General features: G+C 52.1%; 1 protein-coding gene and 1 pseudogene across 3 annotated transcripts; one reads left to right on the top strand and one right to left on the bottom strand.

Moving 5' to 3' along the window:
* Positions 1-631: 631 nt before the first annotated feature.
* ODAD1 (outer dynein arm docking complex subunit 1) lies at positions 632-25,347 on the bottom strand. Of its 3 annotated transcripts, none has more exons than XM_090259649.1 (14): positions 24,728-25,347; positions 23,486-23,585; positions 23,134-23,323; positions 12,901-13,023; positions 12,549-12,662; positions 8,845-8,912; positions 5,320-5,507; positions 4,950-5,084; positions 4,198-4,280; positions 3,908-4,076; positions 1,892-2,055; positions 1,692-1,795; positions 1,284-1,362; positions 632-1,208 (listed from the first exon to the last, which is right to left on the bottom strand). In XM_090259649.1, the coding sequence occupies exons 1-14, from the start codon at positions 24,795-24,797 to the stop codon at positions 711-713; spliced, it is 2,085 nt and encodes a 694-aa protein (XP_090115775.1). In that variant the 5' UTR covers positions 24,798-25,347; the 3' UTR covers positions 632-710. The 3 variants fall into 3 exon arrangements, with proteins under 3 accessions (XP_090115775.1, XP_090115777.1, XP_090115776.1); XM_090259651.1 differs by having other exon boundaries at positions 3,908-4,070; XM_090259650.1 differs by having other exon boundaries at positions 23,486-23,582.
* Positions 15,778-16,250, top strand: LOC149994891 (coiled-coil-helix-coiled-coil-helix domain-containing protein 2 pseudogene; annotated as a pseudogene).
* Positions 25,348-26,992: the final 1,645 nt, after the last annotated feature.

Below are 26,992 nucleotides of genomic sequence, written 5' to 3'. Positions count from 1 at the left end.
AGAGCCTGAAGTGTGGAGGTCTCAACAAAGTGAAAGGACGAATGTGTGAATGTGTACATGAACGGAGCCATAAATTTCCCCCTGGCCAGAGGTAGAGAAACAGCATGTGTCTCGATTGCTCTCTCACATAAACACTTACCACGAGGCTGGGGAAAAGTTGGGCTGACCTTTATTTCTTATGGTCACAGCTCATGCTGACCCCAATCTCTTTGCCCCAATTCTTCCCCCATAGCCAGTACTGGGGGCCTTTGGTGGGGAGGTGGGGAGGAACGAGGAGCTACCGAGACAGGGACATGAGATGCCAGGAGAGCCTGGGAGATGGAGCTGGGGTGAAGGAGTTAGAAATGGGGAGGCAGAAACAGGAGTTGGGGGGGGAACCAGAGAGGTCAGAGCAGAGAGGGGTAGACGGACACAGGACAGGACAGAGACACACTGAGTGGGAAACAGCAGCGGCCTGGGAGACAGCAAGGGAAAGGAGGTTGTGGAGCAGAGATCGAGGCCAGGAGACAGAGGGGTTGACAGAGCTGATGGGAACAGACACAGGGACACGTGAAGGGGAGGCGGGGACAGCTATGGAAGCAAAGAGAGGCGAGGCCTGGCACTGGGAGAGAAAGATGGAGAAGTAGGGAAAACCGGGGGTGGGGTGGGAGGGCAGAGACACGGGAGAGCCGGCCCTGCACGGAGCAGGGGTGCAGTGGGGGCTGGGCACCCTAGTCCTGGCTCCGGGAGTCTTTGCTTGTGGTGGATCCCAGGCCAGTGCTGGAGGCAGGGCCTGCACTTGACCCTGAGGTGGTGCCACTGCTCCGCGTGCCTCTGAGGCTTTCGGGGCCTCTGCTGGACTCCAGGTACCCAGTGGACCCCAGGTGGCTGCTAGAGCTGAGGGGTCTGAAGGTCACACGACCCCCACTCGAGCCCCGGCTGGCACTGGTGGAGCCAGTCACGTGGCCTGCAGTGGAGCTGGGGTCCCCAAAGGTGACGCGGCCGACACTGGAGCTGGTGGCACGGCCTCCGCTGGATACCAGGATGCCGCTAGTCTTCTGGCTGAAGATGGGCCCGGGGACCACACCAGCGCTTCTGACGGTTGCCAGGGGTGTGCCCGGGCTGACCCTCCGGGCTTCGGAGAGGGTAATGCTCTGGGTGCTGTCCGCCTTCTTCACCTCCACCAGCTCCTTCAGGTGCTGCTCCCTCGCCTGCTCCCGGGCCTCCAGCTGCGGGGGACGCACGCGAGTGAGGCCCGGTGGCGGGGCTGAGGTCCGCCCGCCCCAGGCAGCTCCCGTTCTCACCGCCTTCTTCACGTGGCTCAGCAGCTCCTCCTTGCTCAGGGGATAGTCTTCTCTGGCCTCAAAGCCTGGGGGGTCCTCCCTAAAGTAGGGGAGAGGCAGGAAAGGGCTACACCCTCAACCCACAAAAGGCTGATGGCTCCTCATTGCCACGCCGTGAGACCCTCCACGTGCTCTGGCCAGCACTGATGGCACTTGCCCCTCTGGTGTGCCCAGGGCTGCCACCCCCTACCATCACCGGGAGCCCCTACTCTGGTTCCCCAAAGCACCCTCTCCATCTTCTACTCCCACCCCCAGAGCCACACCCACCCTCTGGCCCGAAGAGCCCGACTACAGCCCTGCATCCCCTTTGTGCCCTCTGCTGCATGGAGTCTCCGTCCCCCTCCCCCTCCCTCTTGCCCTGTGCCTCACAGATTGTCCGGGAGCTGTGGGGGGGCCACCTTCTTGGGAAGGTCCTCGGGGCTCTGGCCCAGCACCAGGAGCGCAGCGTCAGCCAAGCTGGAGAAGGTGTAGCCCTGGAGGGGATGAGCCACGGTCAGCTCAGGCTCGTCCCCGCAGCCCCGGCCTCCAGGCTCGGGCTTCTGGTCCCCTCCACGTCCCCTGCCCCCGACCTGGGCGTCCAGGAAGGCCTGCACCGTCAGGAACTGCACCAGTCGCTTCTCGATGAGGCTCAGGAAGAGGCCTATGTCGCGGTCTCGCATGTGGGTCTTGACCCCCAGAAGGTCGTTGATGATGGTGCTGTCACAGTGGGCCCTATCAAAGAGCTGCTGGATGCCTGGGGTCAGGGGGACAGGCTGTCATGACATGGAGCCAGCACCCGCTGGGTGACAGTGCTCTCCTTCCACAAGTGCCCACAAACGGAGACAGCGACCAAGGTCCGAAGAGGTCCCCCGGCGCAGACAGCCAGGCTGTGAGAGGGCATCACCGCGCGCGCAGGGCACGGGGCTCAGGACAACGGAAGGAAGGCAGTGCGGCGGGGGCGTGGTGGGGGCCTAAAGGCACTTCCCCTGAGACACTGTCCTTGGCTGAGCCATGGGTCACCATCGTGACCCACTCACACACCTGGCCCAGGCATGACCCACTTATATTTAATTAACTGGTTGTTGTTAATGAAATAAGAAGGCACAGGAGTCCTGGCTGGTGTGGCTCAGCAGATTGGGCACCAGCCTGCAAACCAAAGGGTCGTCAGTTAAATTCCCAGTCAGGGCCTGGGTGGCGGGCCAGGTCCCTAGTTGAAGGCACAGGAAAGGCAACCGTACATTGATGTTTCTCTCCCTCTCTTTCTCCCTCCCTCCCCCTCTCTCTAAAAATGAATAAATAAAATCCTTAAAAAAGAAAGAAAAAGTCACAGCGACCTTGTCAAAAACCTGCACCCAACCACACAGCATCCCTGCCAGCAGCCCCTGTGCCTCCTGCCCTGAGGTCCAGGCTCATATATACAATTCCCCCCTGGGGTTCTCCCATGAACACCCCCCAGTCCACTCTCACCAGGCCAGAGCGGACGCACCCCGTCCCCCACCCCCCGTGGCCCATCAGCCTCATGCCTCTGCCCCTCCTCACCATCCTCCTCCCCTATCCTCCCTGCCCACCACCCTCTCCTGCTCACAGCCGTCCCCAGCTCCCCAGCCTGGCGTGCCTTCAGGATCCGGACTCTTCCGCTCCCTGCACTCCCCTCTGCACAAGGAGCCGCCTGCCATGAACGCCCCTCTAGGCCTCGGCCCTGCCTGCTGGGAGCGGCCCCTCCCCAGTTTTTCAGTTAAATCCTCCTCCTCCCAGATCAGCATCAAGCACCACTGCTTCCAGGAAGCCTGCCCTGTGACCCCAGCAGAGTCGCTGTCACGGTTGTGCCGCCTGGGCAGTGGCCGAGGGTCCTGTGCTCAGAAGGGCCCTGCATTTGGTTGGATGTTCTTTTGCTGCCACCTTAAAATTCTAGACACACTTTTTAACAAGGGGCCCCACATTTTGATACTGCACTGGGGCCCCAAAATTATGGTTCCACCCTCCACACTGAGTCAGGGCCCACTCCTACTTCCAAGTGCCTGGGTGTCCTCCACCCCAGCCCCTGGGTTACGAGTGCCCAGGGTCCGTGTCAGGCTCCGCTGAGGGCCTCAGCACCTAGCACAGGCGTTGGCACAGCGGCCCCAACAATGCAGGGCGGAGGGGCCGGGGGGCGGGTCTGCCAATAATCGTGCTCCTACTGTGTGCCATGAGGTGGCTTTCCTGCGTGCTCCCCATCACCACTGCCACCTTTGTGTCTCTCTCCACCTTTATAGCTTTTCACCCAGCATCCCGCCTACTTCCCATGCCCACCCTACAGAGCGGGCACTGCATCCCATTTCCAGAGAGCATCAGACAGGGGAAACCACACACCAAGGCCCAGAGATGGCGGCGCCGGGATTCGAACCCAGGGCAGCTTGTCTCTTGAATGCTCTTCACTGGAGGGATGATGGATATGGGACGGTTGGTTGGATGGATGGATCAATACCGGGTGGGTGGGTGGGTGGATGATGGATATACGATGAACAAATAAGTGAACGCATAAAGTCATTCATGGAAACCTCCAAGTGGCCAGCCCAGGCGCATGCTCATCACATCCTCCCAGACGAAGAAGAGGGGTGGGTGCTCACCCTCCTTGAGCTTCTCCAGCTGCCCCCGAAATTCCTGGCAGCGGGTCTCGAGGTTATCGGCCTCCGAGCGCACCCCTTCTATGCTCTGCTGCAACTCTGCCCGGTGCTCCGCTTGCAGCGACTGCCGGGTGGTCTCGCTGGTGCGCATGCTCTCCATGGCCTCCTGCACCTGCCAGACAGGGGCGGACGCTGGGCCCAGCTCCCGGAGAGGGGTCTGACCTGCCGAGGAGGGGACAGGTGCAAGGCGAGGAGAAAGGGTGGGACTCGGGGCCTGGGCGGGCCTCACTCACCGCCTTGATCTCCTCCTGCAGACGCTCGAGCTCTGCGTTCTGCTCATTGATGAAGTTGAACTCCGCGAAGTTGCGTTCCTCCACTGTGGGGGAAGCGTGGAAAGGAGAGGGAGGGCGGGGTCCGGGGAGGCAGAGCCAGAGCCATAGGACAGAGACACACAGAAGGACAGAGAGATGCTGAGAAAGACAACACAGAGACAAGACAGAGACGGAGAGGTACAGGCAGAGAAAGTCGCAGAGACCCAGAAATACGGAGAGAGACAGAGACACGCAGAAGTGAGGGAGAGAAAACGGCAGAGGTGTGTAAACAGTGAACCAGCAGAAGACCCGGGAGACAGGCAGCGACAGGGACAGGAGAGAGAAGCGGGCGCAGGGGCGGACTGGGACAGTGATTCGCGGGCCTGGGAATGACAGTGGGGGGCAGGGAGGAAAGGGGACAGGGGGAGGGGGAGACAGACACGTCCAGTGAAATCCAACAGAAACAAAAAGACAGACACTCGGAGAGGACTGATGTGGAGAAGAGGGAGACAGACAGAGGGAAGGGGACAGAAGGTGGAGACGGCGGGATGGGCGGGGCGGGAAGGGGGCAGAGGCGGGCCCACAGATAGAGGTACGTGTAGAACCAGCCCGTTCGTCCGGTGCAGGCACAGGAGTCGCCAGGGCCCTCGGTGGCCAAGACAGAGCGTTGAGTGCGCCTGCCTGGGGGGCCGGGGGTGCGCGCCTCGCCCCCTCCCCGGCGCGCAGGCACTCACTCTCCAGGTACTTGTCCACCATCAGGTCCGGGTCTCTCTCCCCGGTCAGCTGGGACAGTTTGTTCAGGGTGTCCTCGTAGCGCAACACCAGCTTCTCCTGCGACGTCTTCCTGAGGCCCTCAGCCACCTCCCGGGCTGCGGGCAGGGGGTCAGTGAGCTCCGCGTCCAGGACGGCCACTAGCCCAGGGGACCCTCGTGGAGGAGGGCCAAAGCCGCCGCCACGCCGCGCAAACACCCCCACCGCCCCCCGCGCTCTCCAGCGCCCCCTGCAGGCAGGCTCGGCCCTGCGCTCTGAGCAAGGCTGGAGACCCGTTGCGCTCCTCCGGCAGCCTGGCCTGGGGGGGCGCAAAGGGGGCGGCCCGGGCCTCACCCCGTTTCTCGCGCTTCGCCACCACGACCGGATCCGGCTGCCGATCGTCATTCTTGAGCTTGAGGAAGCGGTGCAACTGCTCCAGGTGCGCGATCTGCCGCTGCAAGATCTGCGCTTCCGTCTCGCTCTGGACCACCTCCTTGTCCGCCCGCTCCCGCAGCACGCCCATCTTGGTCTTCGCCTCCTCCCTGGGGGAGCGCAGTCGGGTCAGGGAGATTGGAGGTAGGACTGGGGTCAGCCTGGGTTTCCCAGGGATAGTGGGTTCAGTCTGGGGTTGAGGGGGTGGTGGATGGGCAGGGTCAGTCTGGGGTCCCAGGGATGGGGTTACCCTGAGATCACAAAACGCAGAAAACTTTCTGGGTTCTAGAGATGGGTCAGGATGGGCTTATGGGGCAGAGTTGGGGCGTGCGGGGGGGGGGGGTGTCACCAGGCCATGTAAGGCACTGACGGCCTTGCCCACAGGGCGGCACTGCTGCAGCGCGTGCTGATAACGGACACAGTAAAATGGAGCAGGCATTGCTAAGAGTCACTTAAATTAGCGTGGGGGGCTGTCACGGAAGTGAGGCCTGTGCACAGCTCCTGCCTGGGTCCTCAGAGCTGCTATTAAGTTACTAAACCTGTTGCTAAACTCAGTTCAAAGCTGAGCCCTGAACAGCCTGGAGCCATAAAAATCCCGGCACAGCAGCTGGTGCGTGGATTTTATGGACTTGATCTCCCCGCGGCCCCCAGCTCTGTGAACGGAGCCAGCCAGCCTCCCTTTGCACGAAAGAATCAGGGTTTCGCCTTTATGTAAACCTGCCTTTCTCTGCGTGCTCCAGAGCCAGCTGAGTTGCTGCCTGAACCTACATCTCCCTGATTGCAATCCTTTTGCTAAAAGAAATGCATCCCGTTCCTTATCTATCACAGCCTGAACCTCTTCTTTGGTTAACAGTGCACAGGGGTGCCCGGGAGGCAGGACATTACTGTGTGACCCATGGGACGGGAGGCAACGTGGTGACAACGGCACGGTTAGAGGTCACTAGGACCACACAGGGGAGACCCCAGTGATGAGATGACCGTGCTGGCGGTTGGGGGTCATGTGGTTGGGAATATAAGGAGCTTGGGCCGTCCAGGATGCCACATTGGGCAGGGGACATCACCAGCACTTGAGCGCACACCCTATGAGGACGCTGGGGACACCCTAGACACCTCAGTCACCGAACCTCCCCTGGCCGGCACATCTGAAAGAGCTGTTTCTAAGCTTTTCAATGGCCCCGAGGGTCCCTCACAGGTCACAGGAAGAAGTCAGACGGTCGTAGGTTGGGAGACCAGCAGGCCAGTTTCCTTGGGTCACTGCCTGTGAACGGTTTGAGTCCCCACCTCCACCCCTTTGCCGGCCCTGGTTGCTTCCCCCCAGAGCGCCAACTTCCTGCTCTATTCAGTCCTCAAAGGTTACTCAGGTCAACCCTCCTCGGTGGGAAGTCTCCCCCGGCACCCACCGGCCCCGGTCCCAGGGGCCCCGCTTGCCTCTGGTGGCAGCGCCTCAGGGATTAGGACACACAACTCCTTCTGTGCCTTGGGCTCTGCGCCAGCCGAGAGGCAGGGAACAGGGAACGCCACCACCGGAGACCCAGGCCCTGCCGGGGTGCACTACACCCTCTCCATGAGGTGGACACCGTGCTTATTGCTGTCACATGTGACCTGACCCAGGAGGCACTGGTGACACTGCCTGGGTGGACAGAAGTGTTGGCCGTGATGACGCCTGCCCCACCTTCTGGCTGAAACCATCCTGTCCCTGACCCGGCTAGGCTGCCCTCAGCCATCCAGTGGGCGCGTGCTGGCAGCGGCTGGGGCCAGGCAACGCACAGACCGGCCAGCGGGCCCCACCCGTGGGGACAGCAGAGAAGCTGTGCGGGGCCAATCAGACCGTCTTGCTCGGGAAGTTACTCGGGAAACGCTAAGAATGGGAGCAGGAGCTGAAAGCACACGCGTGTAGAGGGAGAAGCCTCAAAGGGGCACATTACGAAGGCCAGGCTAGGAAGAAACCAAAGTTACATGTGCGCAGAAGCCACGAGGTCCAGCCAGGGCTCTGAAGGGGTCATGACGTAGGAAATTACAGAATCGGTCACACCAAGGGAGGAAGAGCTGACCCACGCTGCTACATTAAGTAAAAGACGCCAGACACAAAGTCACATAACTGTATAGTGACATTCACATGACACGTCTTGGTCAAGCCATAGAGACAGGAAGGGAGCTACTGGTTCCCAGGGCCCTGGGGATGACAGAAGAGAGTGAGTGCTGCATGGGGACAGGCTTCCTTTGGGACAACAGTGTTTTTGATCTACAGAGAAGTGATGGTGGCGCTGCATTACAGGGGTACTAAACGCCACAGACTGAACACTTTCAGACGGTGGGGTTCGTGTGTGCATCCCGGCAAGTCACTGGGACGTCAGTGTAGAGAAAGGGGCACCTTATGAAAAACAATGTAGGTTCTGATGGCTAGTTTCTTGCATTCGGACCCACCCACCACTGCCGTATGAAAGGTGTGGACTGAATATATAAAGAACATGTACGACTCAACACCAGGACAGACAATCCAATCAAAAAGTGGGCAAAGACTCTGCATGTAGACTTCTCCAAGGAGGACATACAGAGGGCCCATAGACATAGGAAACGCTCAACATCACTAGCCATCAGAGAGATGCAAATTAAAACCACAATGAGATTATCATTCCACACCAATCAGAATGACCACCATCAGCTAATCAACAAACAGGTGCTGGCGAGGATGCGGAGAAACGGGAACCCTAGTGCTCTGTTGGTGGGAATGCAGACTGATGCAGCCACTGTGGAAATCAGTATGGAATTTCCTCAAAAAATTAAAAATGGAACTGCCTTTTGACACAGCAATTCCACTTCTGGGAATATATCTTAAGAATCCTGAAGCATCAATTCAAAAGAATACAAGCAGCCCTGTGGTCACTGCGGCGCTGTTTACAGTCGCCAAGATCTGGAAGCAGCGCAAGGGCCCAGCAGTAGACGAGGGGATGGAAACACCCTGGTACATTCACACAGTGCACTACTACTTGGCTGTAAACACGAGGGAAATCTTACCTTTTGCGACAGCACGGCTGGACCTGGAGACTCTTATGCTAAGTGAAATAAGCTGACTATTTGGTGAAAGACAAATACCATTTGATCTCACTTCTAAGTGGAATCTAATGAACAAAATAAACTAACGAGTAAAACAGAAGCAGAGGCGCAGAAACACGGAACAGACTGACAACTGTAAGAGGGACGGGGGCAGGGGAGAGGGGAAGAAGGTGAAGAGATGGGTCAGAACATACATGCGTGACCCATGGACGTGGACAACCATGTGGGGACTGATGTGGGAATGGGGCGCGCAGGGTGGAGGGGGGCGAAGGGGAAAAACTGGGACAACTGTAGTAGCATAAACAATAACATATTTAAATTTAGAAAGGAAAAGAAGGGAAGGAAGGTGCGGACGGAGTGGCAGGCCCCAGCGCAGGGGCCCGCGGGCCCTACCTGACGGCGTAGGCGGCGGCGGAGGAGCCCACGAGCGCGCTGCTGGCGTGCCGCAGGTGCCGGATCTCCTGCCGGGAGACAAAGCCGACGCGCCCTTACCGGCGCGGGCCTGGCGGCGGGGCCGCGGGCTCTCTCCGCCGCGCTTCCCCAGCGGGAGGCGGCCTTCCTGAGCCAGTGACTACGGAGCTGCCGGATTAGCAGCCGCCGCCGCCAGGAATTTCAAAGAGGTGCGGAGTCAACGGAAAGCCAAACCGCGGAGCTGAACGCGGGCTCCGAGGGCTTATCCCCGGGAAACGCTCAAGCCAGAATACTGCTGAGAGCGCCGACCTCACCTTTTTGGATTCAGAAATTTGTGTAAAGTTTATCATTGTGACCAGGCTCATCTGTGCTGCTTCTGCAGAAATGTCGTTGCAGTTTATGAGTGAAAAGGGTTCTCTCAACCCTGGCTGGTGTGGCTCAGTGCACTGAGCGCCAGCCTGTGAACCAAAGGGTCGCGGGTTCGATTCCCAGTCAGGGCACATGCCTGGGTTGCAGGCCAGCTCCCCGGTTGGGGGCACGCAGGAGGCAACCCACACATTGATGTTTCTCTCCCTCTTTCTCCCTCCTGTCCCCTCTCTCTAAAAATAAATAAAAATCTTTTTGTAAAAAAGAATATAAATTGCAATGGATTAAAATACATCACATGTATTAAAAAAAGGTTCTTTCAGGAGAAAAAGGGAGGAAATTGTGTATATATAATGCACCTATAATGCATGCATGTATTAATGTATATGCAACATATACATACACACATGTACATACATACATGTATATAACCATATACATAATGCATACATACACATTATGTATATACACACACATATTTACTTTTGCAAAAAGAAACCTGAGATGGATAACCAGAAACTACAGAGTCTGGGTGGGAATGAAGTAGAAGAGGGGGTGAGGAAATGGTTTTCCTCTGGGATACTTGCTGGAGTAGTTTTGATTTGGGAACCCTGTTACTGGTTTACATATTCATAAAGAAAATTAAACCAACAATAACAGGGGTGAGAACTAAAACTGTATACAAAGCCAAACAAAGGAACCTAACTCTATTTCAAACAAAGAATATAACCACACGCTGACCCGCGTGGCTCAGCTGGCTGGGCATCATTCCTCTAAGTGAAAGGTCACAGGTTCAATTCCTGGCCTGGGTCGTGGGCCAGGTCCCTGGTTGTGGGTGTGCAAGGGGCAACCAATCATTGTTTTTCTCACACATCAATATTTCTCTCCCCCTTTCTTCCTCCCCTCCCCTCTCTCTAAAAATAAGTACATAAAATCTTTAATAAAAAAAAAAGAACATAACCACATAAAAGACAAAATGTGGACTAATTCAGGTGACATCTGAAAACAATAATTTGAAGAGAGAGAGAGAGAGAGGTCCCCATGCCCTTAGGTTCGTGGGTAGTTCAGCTGGAGCAATTCTGCATCGCTTCTGTGCACGCAGCAGGACTGAGCAAATGACCAAGTATATTGCTGCTGCTGGGAGCCAGGGTTCCCGCAGTGGGAGAAGACACGGAAAGAGGAAATGGGGAACGTTCCAGAATAACCCAGCAATGCTGGATTGGAGTTAGAGGTATCAACATGAACTCATGATTTTAAACTACGTGTGTGTTTCCCAGCTCTCTCCCGAGAACAGGCTTCAGATCAGCGCCACCCCAGTAGGAATGAGGACTCAATGCCCGTCAGTATCTTGGCCTCTCAACACTGACTCCCCACTAGAAAGAACCAGGACTCCTTGAAGAAATGGCTAGCTCAAGAGTTGAGACGGAACAAGCATAAGATAACCTGGAATATCTTCCTGCCCAGAAAGCAAGGAAGTGCTCGAATGAACGATGGGCATGTCAGAAGGACTCAGAAGGGACCTTAATTAAAGGCGCCCCCGCTAGCCAAAGCTGGGATAGTCTGAACATCACAGTGAATAATAACCACTCTGGATTATAACCCATAGAATAAAGTAAGAATACATGAATGCTTGCTGATATCACATCAATAAGTATACAGGGAGAATGAGTCTTTTCCTTAAGTAAAAGGCCACCTTATGAATGTAGAAGAAATGGTGGAGTTAGGAAATCACCAAGAGGCAGCCGTTACTGTGATAACGATCCAGACAAGAATCACTCATGGGTGTTGACACAGGTGCATGGCAGCGCGTCAGGGAACGGAATATTTCCAGCCTCCAAGGATCTGCCTGGACCACTTACTTGTTACAAAGAGGAACGCTCTGTATCGGAAAAACCTGGCTAACCAAGTGCTCAAAGTCAATGTCACTAGTTATGGGACAAACTGACATCATGTGCCTTCCAGCACAATGCACACAAAGGACACAGTGTCACCTTGGTGATATTTTGCCAGAAATGCACGACCTGTGTCACATTGCGAAAAAAGAGCAGAAACACCCGCATTAAGGAACCTCCTACAACAACGCTGGCCTGAGTGCTTCCAAAATGTCGAAGTCATGAAGACAAAGAAGGGCCAAGGGACTGTTCCAGTGAGCGGGGCCAGGACAACATGGGGTCCTGGCCTAGAGCCTGGAGCCAAAAATTGAATTAGCTGCAAATGACGTCATGGGGACAGTCTGGAACTTTAAACGTGGACTGTTGAGAATTGTAACAATGTTCAAGTCCCTGATTCGGAAACCTGCACTGTGTTTACGTTAGAAAATGGTCTTGTGCCCTGGCTGGTGTGGCTCAGTGGATTGAGCACCAGCCTGTGGACCGAAAGGTCGCCTGTTCGATTCCTGGTCAGGGCACATGCCTGGGTTGTGAGCCAGGTCCCCAGCTGGGGGCGTGCAAGAGGCAACTGACTGATGTTTCTCTCACACACCAATGCTTCTCTCCCTCCTTCCCCCTCCCTTCCCCTCTCTCTAAAAATAAATAAATAAAATAACATCTTTAAAAAATTAAAAAAGAAAATGGTCTTGTTTTTAGGAAATACACAGTGAAGTTCTTAGCGACTTCCTGTCTGCCTTGTACCCTCAAATAGTTCAGCAATCATCATAATAAATTATTTTCAGTAGCAATAATAATTACAGAGTAAATGTGGCAAATCATTGATCTTGGTGAAGGATATGTAGCTCTTTGTTCTATCCTTGCAGGAAGGGGAAAGTGGAGGGAGGAAGGGGGGGATTCTTCAGAGGACTGCACCAGTTATTGAGAAACCCATGGAATGTAAATGCTTTGCCTCGCTCAGTGGTTGCCCTGGGTGATAACAGTCAAAATGACATCTCTGCTTTCTTTTTTTTTTTCTTTTTTTTTAAGATTTTACTGATTTATTTTTAGAGAGAGAGGCAGGGAGGGAGAGAGGCAGAGAAACATCGATGTGCAAAAGAAACATCGATTGGTTGCCTCTCGTAAGTGCCCTGACCTGGAACCAGACCCTCAGCCCAGGCATGTGCCCTGGCTTCGTAGGACGACACCCAACCCACTGAGCCACACCAGTCACGGCTCTTTTTAAAAAAAAATATATACTCACTCAATGATATGTCCACTCACTCACTCCAGAGAGAGGAGAGAGAGAGAGAGAGAGAGAGAGAGAGAGAGAGAAAGAGAGAGAGGCATCGATTTCCGTATTTGCAGCCTGAGTATTAGAAAAGGGCAGGGCGACTCTTGTCCTCTCACCCTCCCCGGGGGGGCCAAGGGGTCCTGGGTTCAAGGGCGCCTGACCTTCTGCAGCTTGCGGTCCACGTTCAGATAGTGGTTCCTCTCGACCAGCAGGAGATCCAGCTCCTCCCTCAGGGCTGCATTCCGCACCAGCTGGATGTCGAAGCGACAGGTGACCTGGACGGGGGCAGAGGAAGGGAGGCAAGGAGGGGGTACCCGTCAGATAGGGGGCCCTGTTTCCAGTTTGGGGACCCTAAAAGTACCACCCAGGCCCACCTTAAGAGCGCAGGCATCAGCCTCCTTTGCTTGGGGTCGCCCATCCCTCCAGGATCCTGTCTCCTGACCCCGTGAAGAGGCCGGTGTTTCAGGCCTTCCCGCATCCAGGAATATGGAGAGCCAAGAGGCTGCCCCTCACCTTGTCCAACTGGTCTTCCACGACCTTGATCCTTCTCCGGATCTTGGCTTTCTGATCCAGCAGGACTCCCTGGGCCTTGCCATCCCTGCTGTGGACAAATATCTGGGTCTCCCGCTCCTGGATCTGGAGGAGAGAGCACAGTGTCTGTTTGTTGGCTGAATGTGGAGGAGACTGAAAGAGCAAGGTAAGAGATGAGTGGGAGGGCGAGTGGCTGAGTGCGGCTGACACCTGCCACCCTTGTGGCCCCAGCCGCCTGCTCTACCCTCCTGCTGACAGCCCCCAACCTTCCATGTGGACCTGGCTCCCAACCCCAGCAAGCCACCCTGCCAGCCACGTGACCCAGGTGTGCACAGTCACAGTGACTGGCCTAGAGATGGACACGTGGCCCGGGCTGAGTCAGCCTGCGCCCTTTCCCGGTATTTGGGGGCTGGATGGATGGGACTCCAGGACTTCTGCTATCAGAGTCCCCACCGCACGGGGCACTCTGGGAGAATGAGGCCAGGAGGCCCAGTGGAGGCAAGGGAGAGAGTGAGCTTGAGCCCCAATGCCATTAGCCCCGGGGCTGCTATGCCAAAACTAGCTGAAACCAGCTTCCAAGCTGTCCTCGTTTACACAGTCACTGTCACTGGTCTGAGCAAGCTGTTTCCCCAAATAAGCTGGATGCTGCATGAGGGCAGATTTCTGTCCTTTTTGTGCCTGACACAGAATCAGTGCCCAACACAACATGCAGACTAACTCAATTAACAAATTGCTTAGGACTGTGTTTCCCAACTTGTGCACTGTTACAGGTTGCGTGTGTCCTGCAGAATTGATGTGTGAGTGACAGAGGGAGATTTGATTTGGGGTGGTAAACACACAACATAGTACATAGGTGATGTCCTGTAGACTTGTACACGTGAAACGTATATAATTTTTTTATGTAAACACTGATTTTTATTTATTTATTTTAAAAGATTTTACTTATTTTTAGAGAGAAGTGAAGGAAGGGAGAAAGAGGGAGAGAAACATCAACATGTTGTGGCCTCTTGCACGCCCCCAACTGGGTCCTGGCCCGCAACGCAGGCTTGTGCCCTGACTGGGATTTGAACCAGTGACCTTTCAGTTGGCAGGTTGGCATTCAACCCACTGAGCCACACCAGCCAGGGCTACTTTGCATTTTCCAGAGTTTTATATTAAATGGAATCACATAGTATACTTTTTTGAGGAAATGGAACTGGCTTCTTTTACTGAGAACAGTGATTTTGAGATTCATCCATGCTGTTGGGTGCATCAACAGCCCAATCCTTTTCAGGAATTTGGTGAGTAGTCCATTGAATGGATATACCACTGTTTGTTTATACATTCACCTGTTGGTGGACACTTGGCTTGTTTCCATTTTGAATCCTACAAATGAAGTTGTTATGAACATTCATGTACAATTCGTTATATGAACATAGGCTTTCTTATCTCTTGGGTAAATACCTAGGAATGGAATATCTGGATTATGTGGTAGGTGTATGTATAGTTTTTTAGAAACTGCCAAACTGTTCTTCCGAAGCAATTGTACCATTTACAGTCCCACCAGCAGGGCAACGAGAGTTCCAGTTCCTCCACATCCTCGCCAGCACTTGGTATGGTCAGTCTTTCCCATTTCAGCCGTTCTCATAGGCGTGTAGGAGTAGCTCATTATTTCAGTTTGCATTCTCCTAATGACTAATACTGCTGAGTATCTTTCACGTGCTTATTGCCGTCTTATATATTTGGTGAAGTGTGTGTTCAAGTCTTCTGGCCATTTTTCCTTCTGGGTTGCTTGTTTCACAGAGTTTGAGAATTCCTGATATAGTCTGGATACAAGCCTTTGTTTTTGTTTTTTATCAGAAATGTGCTTTGAAAATATTTTCTCCTAGTGTGGGGCTTGTCTTTTCATTCTCTGAACTATAGCTTTTGAAATACAGAAGTGTTGAAATTTTATAGAGTCTAACATATCAGTTGGTCCTTTTATGGCTCGTGCTTTTGGTCTTGTACCTAAGAAACCTTTGCCTAACCCAGGCTCACAAAGATTTTCTCTTAAGTTTCTTTCAAGAAGTTTTATAGTTTTGGGTTTTACATATAGGTCTATGATGGTTAACAGAAAAGTGCACAGATCCTGTATGTACAGTGTATTATATATATATATATATACACATATATATATATTTTTAAGATTTTATTTATTCATTTTTAAAGAGAGGGAAAAAGAGGGAGGGAGGGAGAGAAACATCAATGTATGGTTGCTTCTTGCGTGCCCCCAGCTGGGGACCTGGCCTGCAACTGGGAATCGAACCAGTGACCCTTTGGTTCACAGGCTGGCACTCAATCCACTGAGCCACACCAGCCAGGACCATATATATATATATTTTTTTAATTTTAATTTTAATTTTTTTAATGAACATCCTTGAGCCACCACCCAGGTCCAGAACTAGAGTACTGATGCACTATAGATGTGCCCTCATCACTATCTTCCTCTCCAAAGAGATACCACTGTCTTGCCTGTTTGTTTCTATTGCTGCTGTAAGGAACTACCATAGATTTACTGCCTGGAGGTCAAAGTCCAAAATCAGTTTCACTGGGTTAAAAAATAAAGTGTCCCTGGGCTGTGTTCCCTCTGGAGGCTCCAGGGGAGAATTCATTCCTTGCCTTTTCCAGCTTCAAGAGGCTGGATTCCCTGGCTTGTGGATTCCCGGACTTGCGGCCATTCTAGCCCCTCATCACATTTTCTCTGATTCTGACCCTCCTGCTTCTCCCTTTTAAGGATCCTTGTGATTACATGGTGCCCACCAGATAATCTAGGAAGATCTCATTTCAAAACCCGGTCTCCAAGTTTCGCACTTGTAGGTGCAGAGCCACAGAGCAGTTGTGATGCCACGTGGAGGCCGAAGCCACACCTTCTGCATGCCTCCCCCCCCCCCCCGGCCAGCTGGGCACCTCAGATGAGAGCTGTGCCAGGCCAGCACCAGCAGCTCGGCCACCAGCACCAGCTCCACCATCTGCTGTTGGCCCACCTGCTGCTGCCCCCCGGCAGCCAGGTCTCATGGCCCAGATGGCAACCTCTGCAGCGGTGTGGCTGTGGGCTCTGCTGTCGGCCACACAACAGGTCATGCCATCACTGGGGGCTTCAGCGGAGGAAGTCATGCTGAGACCTCAAGGCCTGAGGTCACTTACCAGGAGCCTCAGGGGACTCAGCCGACACAGCAGCAGGAGCAGTTGGGCCCACGCCACTATGAGATGGAACAGTTTTTGGAGTGTGCGCAGAACCAGAGCTACCTTAAGCTTTGTGAGGGTTTCACAGCGAGGTGCTGGAACAGTGCAAATTTGCAAATGGATTAGCCTAATCAAGAAGCTCATAATGAAGAAATGGAAAATCATTTCTCATGACCAAGTTAATTTAGTATAATGATATAATTGATAGTGAAAGTATAAAACGACCAGTTAAACCTCTCCTACCCTTAATAGTTTCCTTGCCTCAGAATTGCAATGGAAGAGAGTGTACTTGCTACATAGAAGTTCATTGAGGTGGTATTGAGTTTGGGGCTGGGCAAATGGTTGTGTGGCTTCCTTAAACCAGCTTTTGTGATGTTAATGTTTGTGAATCAATTAAAATAAAGTGATTTCTAAAAAAAAAAATCCTTAACCACATCTGCAGTCTTTTGTCATTCACAGGTTCCAGAGATTAACACCTTGACCTCTTTGGGGGGTGGGAGGTGTCACTGTTCTGTCTTTAAGTGAAATTTATTTATTTTTACTTTTCTTTATTGTTTTATCACTATGTATATACCCCCTAAACAAAAGTTTGGTTTGGCCTGATTTTGACTTTTATGTAAATTAACGTATTTTCCGCACTATAAGATGCACCTGACCATAAGACGCACCTGGGTTTAGAAAAGGAAAACAAGAAAAAAAAATATTCTGAACCAAATGGTGTGTTAAAATATTTAATAAAATATAACAGAATAATATTTCAACCATGTAAAGTCAACAGCAGTCAACAGCGGTATTAAAAACCACCATCACTGTCATTAACAAATGAGGAGAGACTTTAAGGTTCAAGTACTCTTCTAGTTTCCTGGGAACCCCAAGAACTCATCATTGCTGGTGTCAGAATTTATGGGGGCCTTTAATAACAGACATTGAGGGAGTTAAGAGGGAGTTAAGAGGTATCACTAGTTGTAACAGTCACTGAGAGTATCACTGTCCTAGTTACAGGTGCTGGCGGATGACCCCCAGCGCTGTTACGGCCAGTGACTCCCCTTAATCCCCTCACTGCCTGTGTTACTACTAGAATAGTGACCCCACCATAACTCCCTCTATATACTACAAACTTCAGCATTTATGGCTGTCACCCAGTTGCTGCTGGCCTCCTCACACAGAAATCTGGTGTGCACTGGAAACAGCATGGAGGTAGTCGAGACAGCTGTAGCTTCTAACGGATCCAGTAGCCAGCGGAGAACATGTTACTTCAGCCCCACCCATCCGCCTCTCATGATTGGCAGAGCTTAACATACAGTGATTGGTGATAGGAGGCGGTTCTACTGACACAGACCCCACCCAGTGTCAAAGGCAACTGGCAATGGGCCCTGTGCCTCATACTCCTTATTAGCCTCAGCTGATTTGACAGGTCAGCGGTTGTAGCTGGGAGTGTCAGGCAGCTCCCTGCACTCTCCCAGGTCCCGGGTGATGGGCAGAAGTGGACGGCAACTGACCAGGTGCCCTGAGATTCAGCAGTGAAGTGGGACATTTAAGCGTCCCCAGGGATTTCGTGTGGCCCCATTGCTTCCTCTTCTAACAGCTGTCATCAGCACTGACAGGTCAGGTAATACACATCACAGTCTGTGACGCAATATTTGCTCCATAAGATGCACTTCCCCCACTTTTTTGGGGAAAAAAAGTGTGTCTTATGGAGCAAAAAATATAGTAAATAACACTACTTAGTTTATGTCTTGCTTCCTTCACATGTGAAATTCATCCTTGTTCGCCCTGGCCAGGTGGCTATGTTGGTTGGAGCATCATCCCATAACTGAAAGGTTGTGGGTTCGATTCCCAGTCAAGGCACATACCTAAGCTGCAGGTTCAATTCCCGGTCCAGGCACATACAGGAGGCAACCAATCGATGTTTCTCTCTCACATTGATGTTTTTCTCTCTCTTTCTCTCTAAAAGCAAATTTAAAAAATGTCCTTGGGTGAGGATTTTTTTTAATGTGAAATTTATCCTTATTGCTGTGTATTATTGTGATTCATTCACTTTTCGTTGTATACTATTTCATTATAAAAATATAGCAGTTTATTTATTCATTCAATATTGATGGACATTTTAGTTGCTTCCAGTTTGAAGCTAGTTATATGATATTAATGCTTCATTCAACATTCTTTTACATGAATCTGGGTTCCAGGATACACACTCAGAAGTGTAATTGCTGGGTGGGAGGAAAAATTAACAGATAAACCTGTTTTCTATTAAAAGATGGCTTTGGTTGACTTTCTTCCAACACTGTTTCTATGGAAACATACTGGGTTAAGGTAAATATGAGATGCCAGCCGTGTTCCCAGGCAACAATGTTTATGTTTTATAAAAATGACCCCTGAAAGGATTGTGAGATCATGGAGCCCAAGGGCCTATGTGACTGAGACTGAATAGAAGTCTGGCTTCTCAGTGGGGTATTTCTTATAACTGAGTATGTTCCTGGTGGGGCTCAGAAGCTGAGAGCTCAGAGCTGTTACAAGAGGTGGCTGCTCTTGGTCTGAAGCTTCCCTATGCCAGGGTAGGCAGCACCCACTCACTCATGCGATACCATCCAACTGGATGTGCTGAGAAGCAGCCCCTTGGACCCTCAGGAAGCACGTTTGATGCTGTCATGCTAAGAAGCTGTTGTTCCCAGTCCTCTGTCCTACTACAAAGTCAAGTGAATCTGGTGCCAAGTTACAGCCTTCTGCGTCCCAAGGCTGCTTCTGGTGATCGTGCCGAGTGGATGCAACCGTGTATCTCATGGTACATCTATCTCCAAGTGTAACAGGCAATGGGAAGAACTTTCCAGAATACACATGACAAATGATGCTCTCACCAACAGTCCATAAGAGTTCCCACTTTTCCTTCTTTCCCCAACACTTGGTGTGTTTGGGCACCAATTCTTGAAACCCAGTGAGTGTTTAATGGTATCTCATGATTTTCATCTTGCCTTTCTCTGATTACTAATGAGATGGGAATTCCTACATTTATTGGACATCGGAATTTCTTATTGTATGACGTGTCAGCTCAAATCCTATGTGTGTGTGTGTGCGTGCACATGCATGTTAATGGGCTTACTCTTTAATGATTTATAACAGCTCCTTATATGGTCTTGATACCAGTTCTTTGACGGCTGTGTTGCAAATAGCCTTCTGAGACTTTGCACACCCCTTATGGTTCTTGTGACAGACACTATTAACTTTAAATTCATCACATGTGTCAATCTTTTCTTTTAGAAGTACAGCTTTCTATAACTTAAGGAATTCTTCCTGTCTTCCCACTTTTAGACTGCTGATCCATCTGGAATTAGTTCTGGGGGTAGAGTGTGAGGTAAAGATCTGGTTTCATCTTATAGCATCCATACTGTGTGCATACTGTCCTCCTCTTCCCACTTCCTGGAGTCATATATCAGGTGCCCACACATGCATAAGTCTCTTTCAGGGCTCTCTGTTCTGTCTTGTTGACCTATTTGATCAGCCTTGCACCAACGACAAGAATTACATCTTGATAACTGGTAGAGCAAATCCTTCTACATTGTTGTTCTTCTTTTAAGCCAATCTAAGTCACACTGTTCTTTGCACTTCCATATAAAGCTTAGAATACGCTGGTCAGTTCCATCCAATTTTAAAAAAGCTTTTAGCCATGGCTGGTGTGGCTCAGTGGATTGAGCACTGGCCTGCAAACCAAAGGGTCGCCAGTTCATTTCCCAGTCAGGGCACACACCTGGGTTGCAGGCCAGGTTCTCAATTGAGGGCGCACGATGTTTCTTTTCCTCTTTTCCTCCCTTCCCCTCTCTCTAAAAATAAGTAAATAAAATCTTAAAAAAAAAAAAAAAAAGCTTTTAGTTCTTTGATTGGGATTACATTGAATCTATAAATCAATTCGGAGAGCTGACATCTTACAATGATAACTCTATCCATGAATATGGTATCTCTACATTTATTAAGTTTTTCTTTGGTATCCCTCAATAAAATTTACAATTTGCTCCATAGAAGTCTTGCACACTCTTGTTAGATTTCTTCCTAGGTACTGCTTTTGGCTATTATAAATGTCTTTTCTTCTCTTTTATTTTCTAATAGCTACTGCTAATACAGGGAAATGTCATTAACCTTGCATAGTAATTTTGTATCCAGCCATATTGTTAAAATATCTTGTGAATTATAAGTTAGCACTAGTTTCTTTTGAATCTTCTATGTACACAAATAGACCATCAACAAACAGTGACAACTACATGTCTTCTTCTCCAACCTTTAAATTGTTTTTTTTCTTTTCCTTGCCACATGGTACTGGACAGGATCTCCAGGACAATGTTAAATAGAAGTCATGCTAACAGGCATCCTGATATTTTTACTGATATCAAAAAGAATTTTTTTCATGTTTTACCATTAAATATGTTTGCTGTAGATGCTTTATAGTTGCCCTTTATCATATTCAGGAAACTTCCTTTTATTCTTGGCTTTTGAAGAGTTTTTAGCATGAATGGAGATGCTGAATTTTATCAAATAACTTTTATCTACATAGATGGGTACTATAAACTGTACAAGTCCAAGGACTGTCTGTCATGAGTCTCCAATGCGACAGGTTCAAAAACTGAAAGGAAGCATTTAGAAAGTGTTTTTGGGTTCTGCTGAATTCATGTGTCAAGCCACACATGACACAAGGTTTTTGAGAAACACCGTGTCCAACTCTTCATTTTTCTTTGCTATGAAATGTCCATTCTGCTCTTGTTTGGGAAGTATTTTCATTGTGTATAGGATTCTAAGTTGACAGCTTACCCTGTTTGGATTCTAAGTCATCCTTGAATCTGTGGATTTGCTCTTTCATTGGTTCTGGAATAGTCTCAGATATTATCTTGTCACACATTACCCCTGTCCCATTCTCTTTCTCTTCATTTTAAATTCTTATTGGAAATATATTTAACCTCATTATATCTGCAATATCTCTTAACCACCCTTCCATTTCTTTTTTTTTTTTTTTTTTTTTTTTTTTTTTGGTCTCTGTGCTGGATTCTGGGTGAGTTCTTCTGAACAGAGTCTTCAGCTTCTATTTGGCTTATATCTGTCTCTCCAGTAGACTAAACTACAGAATAGCAGCACCCTTGTCTGTTTTGTTCACTGCTGTGTCCTCAAAACCTAGAACAGTGCCTGGCACTTAGTAAGCGCTCAACAAATATTGGACAAATAAATGAATGCCACCAGATAACTACATCCTTTCTTGACCTCGTGGAAAAGTTTACAGAGCTCTCTGCTAGGGACCCTATCCCCACCTGACTTATAATTCTCCACAATCAAGTTTGTTAGGGCAACGTAACCCACGGGGTCAAGATAATATAATCATCCCACTTGGGCCTGACTCTACTGAGTTTCCTCACAGAGGACTAAGGAAAATTAATTCAAGCAGCCAACACCCACTAAGCCACTGTACTGCCAGGAGACAGCCAAAGTCTGGTGTGACTGAATCAAGATTCAGCTTCCAAAAGGCAGTTCTGGGTGATTTTGAGAGCTGAGCAAACTGATTGATTGGAAGTCAAATGTAATAACTAGACCACGTGGTAGACAGAATAATTCCCGCCCACCCCCTGCAAAGATGTCCACATCCTAATCCCTGAAACCTGTGAATATGTGACCTTAAATGGCAAAAGGACTTTGCAAATGTAATAAATTAAGGATGCTGAGATGGGGAGATTATCCAGGGTTATCTGGGTGGGCCTAATATAATCACAAGCATCCTTATAAGTGAAAGAGGGACAGAATCAGAAAAGAGGTGACAAAAGCAGAGGTCAGAGTGAGGGAGCATAAGAAAAACCCATCTGGTCACGGATGGCTTAGGAGATAAGGAAAGGAGCTCTAAGCCGAGAGATGCAGGCGGCCCCTCCAGGAGCTGGAAAAGGCCAGGACATAGATTCTCCCCTGAAGCCTCCAGAGGGAACGCAGCTGTGCTGAAACTGATTTTAGCCCAGTGAGACCCATGTTGGACTTCCTCCAGCACCGTAAGAGAATTAATATGTATTCTTTTAAGCCATTCAGTTGATGATAATGTGTTATAGCAGCAATAGAAAACTAACACAGACCACCAAGATGCATACCTTTCAAACTCCTGTTTGTGATCTCATAGTGTGCAAAAACTCACTAGGTCTTGTCAAGCAACTTTTTTTTTTAACATCTTTTCTTTTTTGGTTCAAGATTTTATTTATTTTTAGAGAGAGGGAAAGGGAGGGAGAAAGAGAAGGAGAGGAACATCAATGTGCGAGAGATACATCAATCAGTTGCCTCTCACACATCCGCAATGGGGACCTGGCCCGCAACCCAGGCACGTGCCCTGACTGGGAATCAAACCAGCGACCTTTCAGTTTGCGGGCTGGCACTCAACCCACTGAGCCATACCAGCCAGGGTAGCAAGCAACTTTTTTTAATGAAGAGGAGAAAAGAAAATAACAATTAATACCACATAGAAAAAAGTATGATATGATGAAACTTTTGTTTCAGATAGACATATACGTGTGTGTGTTCCTAGTCATATGCATCTGTGTGTGCATCATCACTCAAGGTCATAAAAACTTGAAAGAACACTGGCGTAGGAAAGGCACATTGAATTCAAGGTCAAGTAGCAAGATCTTGAGGCAGGTGGGATTAGACACCTGTCTAGACCCTGCTCTATTACCAACATCCTCTTTTTTGCAGATGAAGGAACTAGGGTGCGGAGGGGTGAAGACTTGCCTGAGGTCACACAGCGCTGATGAGGCAGGAGCAGGATTCTAGGACAGGTTGCACCAAGTCCAGAAGTGGAACCTTCCCCCTTAACTGCACCAGCCGCCTGAACACATGGGACTGCTCAGCACTAAACACCCGTATCCCCATATTCCCACTGGAGCCCGAGCCCCAGCTCCCAGGCGCATGCTTTCAATAACCCCATTTTTCAGACAAGGAAGCTAAGGCTCAAGGTGGCTAAGACATTTGCCCCAAGTAGGATCCGCAGAATGTGGTCTCAGAACCCACCTGCCTGTCCAGGGCTCTGGTCTGCTCCTGCAGCTCCTTGACCTCGGCCTGCACCTGGGCCTGGCACTTCAGCAAGTGGCCCATGCTCTCCAGCCTCTCGTTGTCCCGCAGACGCTTGACCTGACTCTGGGCAATGCTGATCTGCACCTGAAGTTTGTCCCGCACCTCCTGTAGGCGCTGGGTCTCCTCACTGCCCCGGCGGGGAGGGGGAGGGGAGGCCCGCCAGGGACAGAGCTCAGCATCACCAAGGGCTGGACACGCTGGGCCTGCCCCACCTTCGGACCCAAGAGTCCAGCCCGCAGCCCCTTCCACATCCCCTTCTCCAGCCCCCAGACATAGGCCCCTGGCTCACAGTTGCTTACTGATGCGCTGGTGGACCTCCTTGCTGTAGGCCCGCCTCTGACCCTCCATCACTTTGTACTGTCGCTGCAGGTGGCTCAGCTCCCAATCTACTGCAGGAGGGGCCAGGCAAGGGACTCAACAGGAGTCCAGGCCCCGGTTGCCCCCCCCCCAGGACCTAGGAATCCCGGATCCCTTAGGATGTCCCAAGCCGCAACTGCACCGCAGGCCCAGTCCCCAACACCGCTCTAGGACTGCCTGAAGCTTTCTCATCCCTTCCTACTCCCCTGTACCCCAAGCTGGCCCCGCTAAGCCCACTCCTTCCCCGGTTTGGGCTTATATCTGTTTACCACTCAAGGGCACTCCTAGAGGGCCTCACGGGCCTCAGGGACCCACCCACAGCACAGGGCAGAAACTTGGGAAAGCTGAGGACTGGCGACCAAAGGAGCCTTCCTGCCCCCTCCCTCGCCTTCAGCCCCCCTGCCCAGCCCCCCTCATCCCATTCTCCAGCCGCCTCATCCTCAGCCCGTCTCCTAGGCTCAGGCCTCACCCTCTCCTGTCTGGACCATCACCCCAGCCTCCCCTCACGGCCCCAGGGGGCCCCTGCCCTGCTCACAGGCCTCCCCTGCCACTCCAGCACCCTCAGGACAAAACCCCAGCTCCTCAGCCTGGTGTTTAAGGCCCCGGATGACCTGGCCCTGCCCCCATCTCCAAGTCTGCTCCACCAGCTCGCCACCTCGCATGGCCCAGTAGGTTTCAGCCTGGGGCGAGTCTGTCCCACATGGACATCTGACAATGTGCGGAGACGTTTTTTGATGGTCACGATGTGGGTGAATGTGTAGGGGTGCAGAGAGTGCTACTGGCACATAGTGGGTGGCGGCCAGGGGCGCTGTTAAAGCATCCTACCGCACACAGGGCACCCCCACAACGAAGGGTTATCTGACCCCAAACGTCAGCAGTGCAGAGGCTGAGAAACCCTGCTCTCGCCACATGCTGTTCCTTCTGCTGAGACTCTTCCCGTCCTTTTCCCCTTGGTAGTCCCAGGGAGTTCGGGGCCCCTCTCAAACGTCTCCTCCTGCAGGAAGTCTTCCCGGCCCACCCCAGCAGCTCCACCTCATTCCCGCACATGTATGTGCTCCCCCCACCACAGGGCTCTCCGTGAAGGCCTCCCTGTCCCCAGGGCCCTGCAACACAGAACCTGAAACTTGGGGAAACTGAGGGGAAGAATGAGTGAAACAAAGAACGTATGCGTTACCCATTCCCTCCAGAAGGCCCTCGCTTCCATCCTCGGAGCGGCTGCTCCCAGCAGAGAGTCCTAAAGGCATCTTAGCCAGAGGGGGGGACTCCTACGGGGGTGACACAGGCCCCTTCAGGCAGCGGGCAGGAGAGGGCGGGAGGAGGTGGGCAACGACCAGGGAGGGCTGGGGCTGGAAGGCGACCCCACAACCAGCGCTGACCTCTCCGACTCAGTCCCTGGCCTCTCCCGCGCTCCTCCCGACCTCCTGCCTCTCACATTCTCTGTTTGCATCGCGGCTCTGGCGCTGGGGACAAGTCCCCGAGGCTCCCGGCATGTCTGAGGCCGCTCTTTGGGGAAGGGACCGCCGGGGAAGGGAGACCCCCAGGCCCGCTGAGCCGAGACAGGCCCGGTCCCTACCTGCTGGTGCTGCACCCAGCTCACTGTTGTGGTCGGGTTACTGGGGAGATAAGGGGCCAATGAGACCTGAGGACAGCGGCCGGGGAGGGACCGAGGCCGCGAGCGGAGCCGTGGGAGGGGCAGCTGGAAGGAGTGGCGGAGGAGGTGGTGAGACCTGCCGGGGTCCCGGGACCTCTGAAAAGGAGCCGCGCGAGGGTCGGGGCTGGGCGGTGTGGGCTGGGAGGGCCTTGAGGGCGGCGCTGGAAGGGGCTGCAGGGGTTGAGGCGCTGAGGTGGGGGCGCAGGGACCGGCGAGGGGCGTGGCTAAAGGAACACCGGAGGACCCCGCCCCTGCCCCGCCCCCGTGGGAGGGCGCTGACAGGCCAAGCGTTCCCAAGACCTGTGGGGGCGGGGCTCGCCAGGCCGCCGTCGGCCTGGGCGGACCTGTGGGTGGTCGGAATGGTCTGCCTGCGAGGGGCGGCCTGTGTATCCAGGAGTGGGATGCAGGAGCTGGAGAACCCTGTGATGGCAGGCCTGGGAGGGAAACATCTGGAAGGCTCTGGAGCTAGGCCGAAGCCTCCGGGACCAGCCCGAGGGAAGCGTGTCTTAAGCTGATTAAGACCACGTTACATTACCAGGGAGGTAGTGAGGAGACGGGGCGCTCACCACGCCTCAGGTCCTTGCAGCGGCTCCCTACGCATGCGCGGCTAACGGCTTCCAGAGAAACCGGAAAAAAACTTTGCTGCCCAGAGTCCGGGCACTGAGAAGCGGAAGTAGGCGTACCCTAGGACCGCTCCGTGTCACGCCCCTTTCCGGCCACGCCCCCACGAGACCACACCCCCTAGTCCCCAGGGCACGCCCCCAACGCGGACTGCTGCTGCCCACGTGGGTCACCCCGAAGCGGGCGGGCAGTGGGCGACGCTCCCTGCAGGCTGGGTGTGCCTGACGCCTGCGGTTTCCTGTGGGAGGAAGCGGCCCGCGGGCACTCAGCTAAGCTCTCGCTTTGGAGGCCCAGGATGGGGAGATCCCTACACCGCTCTTATTCTTCCCCTTTTACGCGGTCCTAACATGGGGGACCCCCTGAGCATCCCCAGTACCCACAAGTATGGCACTGATATCACTCAGGGAACTTGATTCAGAGCCCTACCTCCGTTCTACACCTCCCCCGCTCTACTTTCCACCTCCCTAACTCCTGGTTCCTAGACTCCTCCCCAGACCAGATCTGTCCCTCTGGCCCCTTTTGCCTCTACTCCCTGTAAAACACAAGACCCTCTTGCCCCTAATTTTTCCCTCAGTGACCCAGACTTTCTAACTTGCTTGGGGTTCTGAGTTCAGACCCCCAGTTCCTTCTCAAAGACAAGTTTCAGACTACCTACCTATTCCCCAAGTCCAGTGTGGGGTAGCTCAAGACATGGCCCTTTCCCCCACCAGTGGGGAGGGCTGGCGGGGGGTCCCTAGCCAAAGGGAATGCGCATTGTTTCAGGAACGGATTGTAACTCTCTCCTTATCGCCTTTTGTGAGTGGCTCCTCATCCTGACTGCTTTTTACTGCAGGTACACACTGAGGTAATGTAGCTCCAGGCCACACTAGGTTTGTCCAACCAAACCATGCTGCCTTGGCCTGGGACCCCTTATAATGAGCCTCAGGCTGGAGGAGGTGCGGTCTCTCTCACAGCAACCCGTCACTGTGGGTGCACTTCCCTGTAATGTGAGTAATAAATGGCACATCCACATCAGCTAGTTCACTGTGCGGTTTGTTATTGTTTTTGTTTTTTTTGGGGGGGGGGTTGCGTTTTTTTTTAAATATCAGGAGCTCCCTGGTTTGGGGCTCCTGTCTGTGTTACACCCAGACACCCTTATTTTGTACTCCAACTTTTTAGTCTTGGGAC

Source organism: Furipterus horrens, unplaced genomic scaffold (genome assembly GCF_987537825.1).
Source record: "Furipterus horrens unplaced genomic scaffold, mFurHor1.1.pri manual_scaffold_13, whole genome shotgun sequence".
Classification (NCBI taxonomy): domain Eukaryota; kingdom Metazoa; phylum Chordata; class Mammalia; order Chiroptera; family Furipteridae; genus Furipterus; species Furipterus horrens.
This window is presented reverse-complemented; position numbering and strand designations above follow the sequence as displayed.

Bases quoted from the DNA above. Each gene is read 5' to 3' on its own strand.
- ODAD1 (XM_090259649.1), bottom strand. From the start codon at position 24,797: ATGCCTTTAGGACTCTCTGCTGGGAGCAGCCGCTCCGAGGATGGAAGC. The intron at 23,586-24,727 runs GTAACGCATACG...CCCCTCCTGCAG, and splicing joins GGGCCTTCTGGAGGGAATGG to TAGATTGGGAGCTGAGCCAC. The intron at 13,024-23,133 runs GTGGGTTCTGAG...TCTCTCCTCCAG, and splicing joins CCAGAGCCCTGGACAGGCAG to ATCCAGGAGCGGGAGACCCA.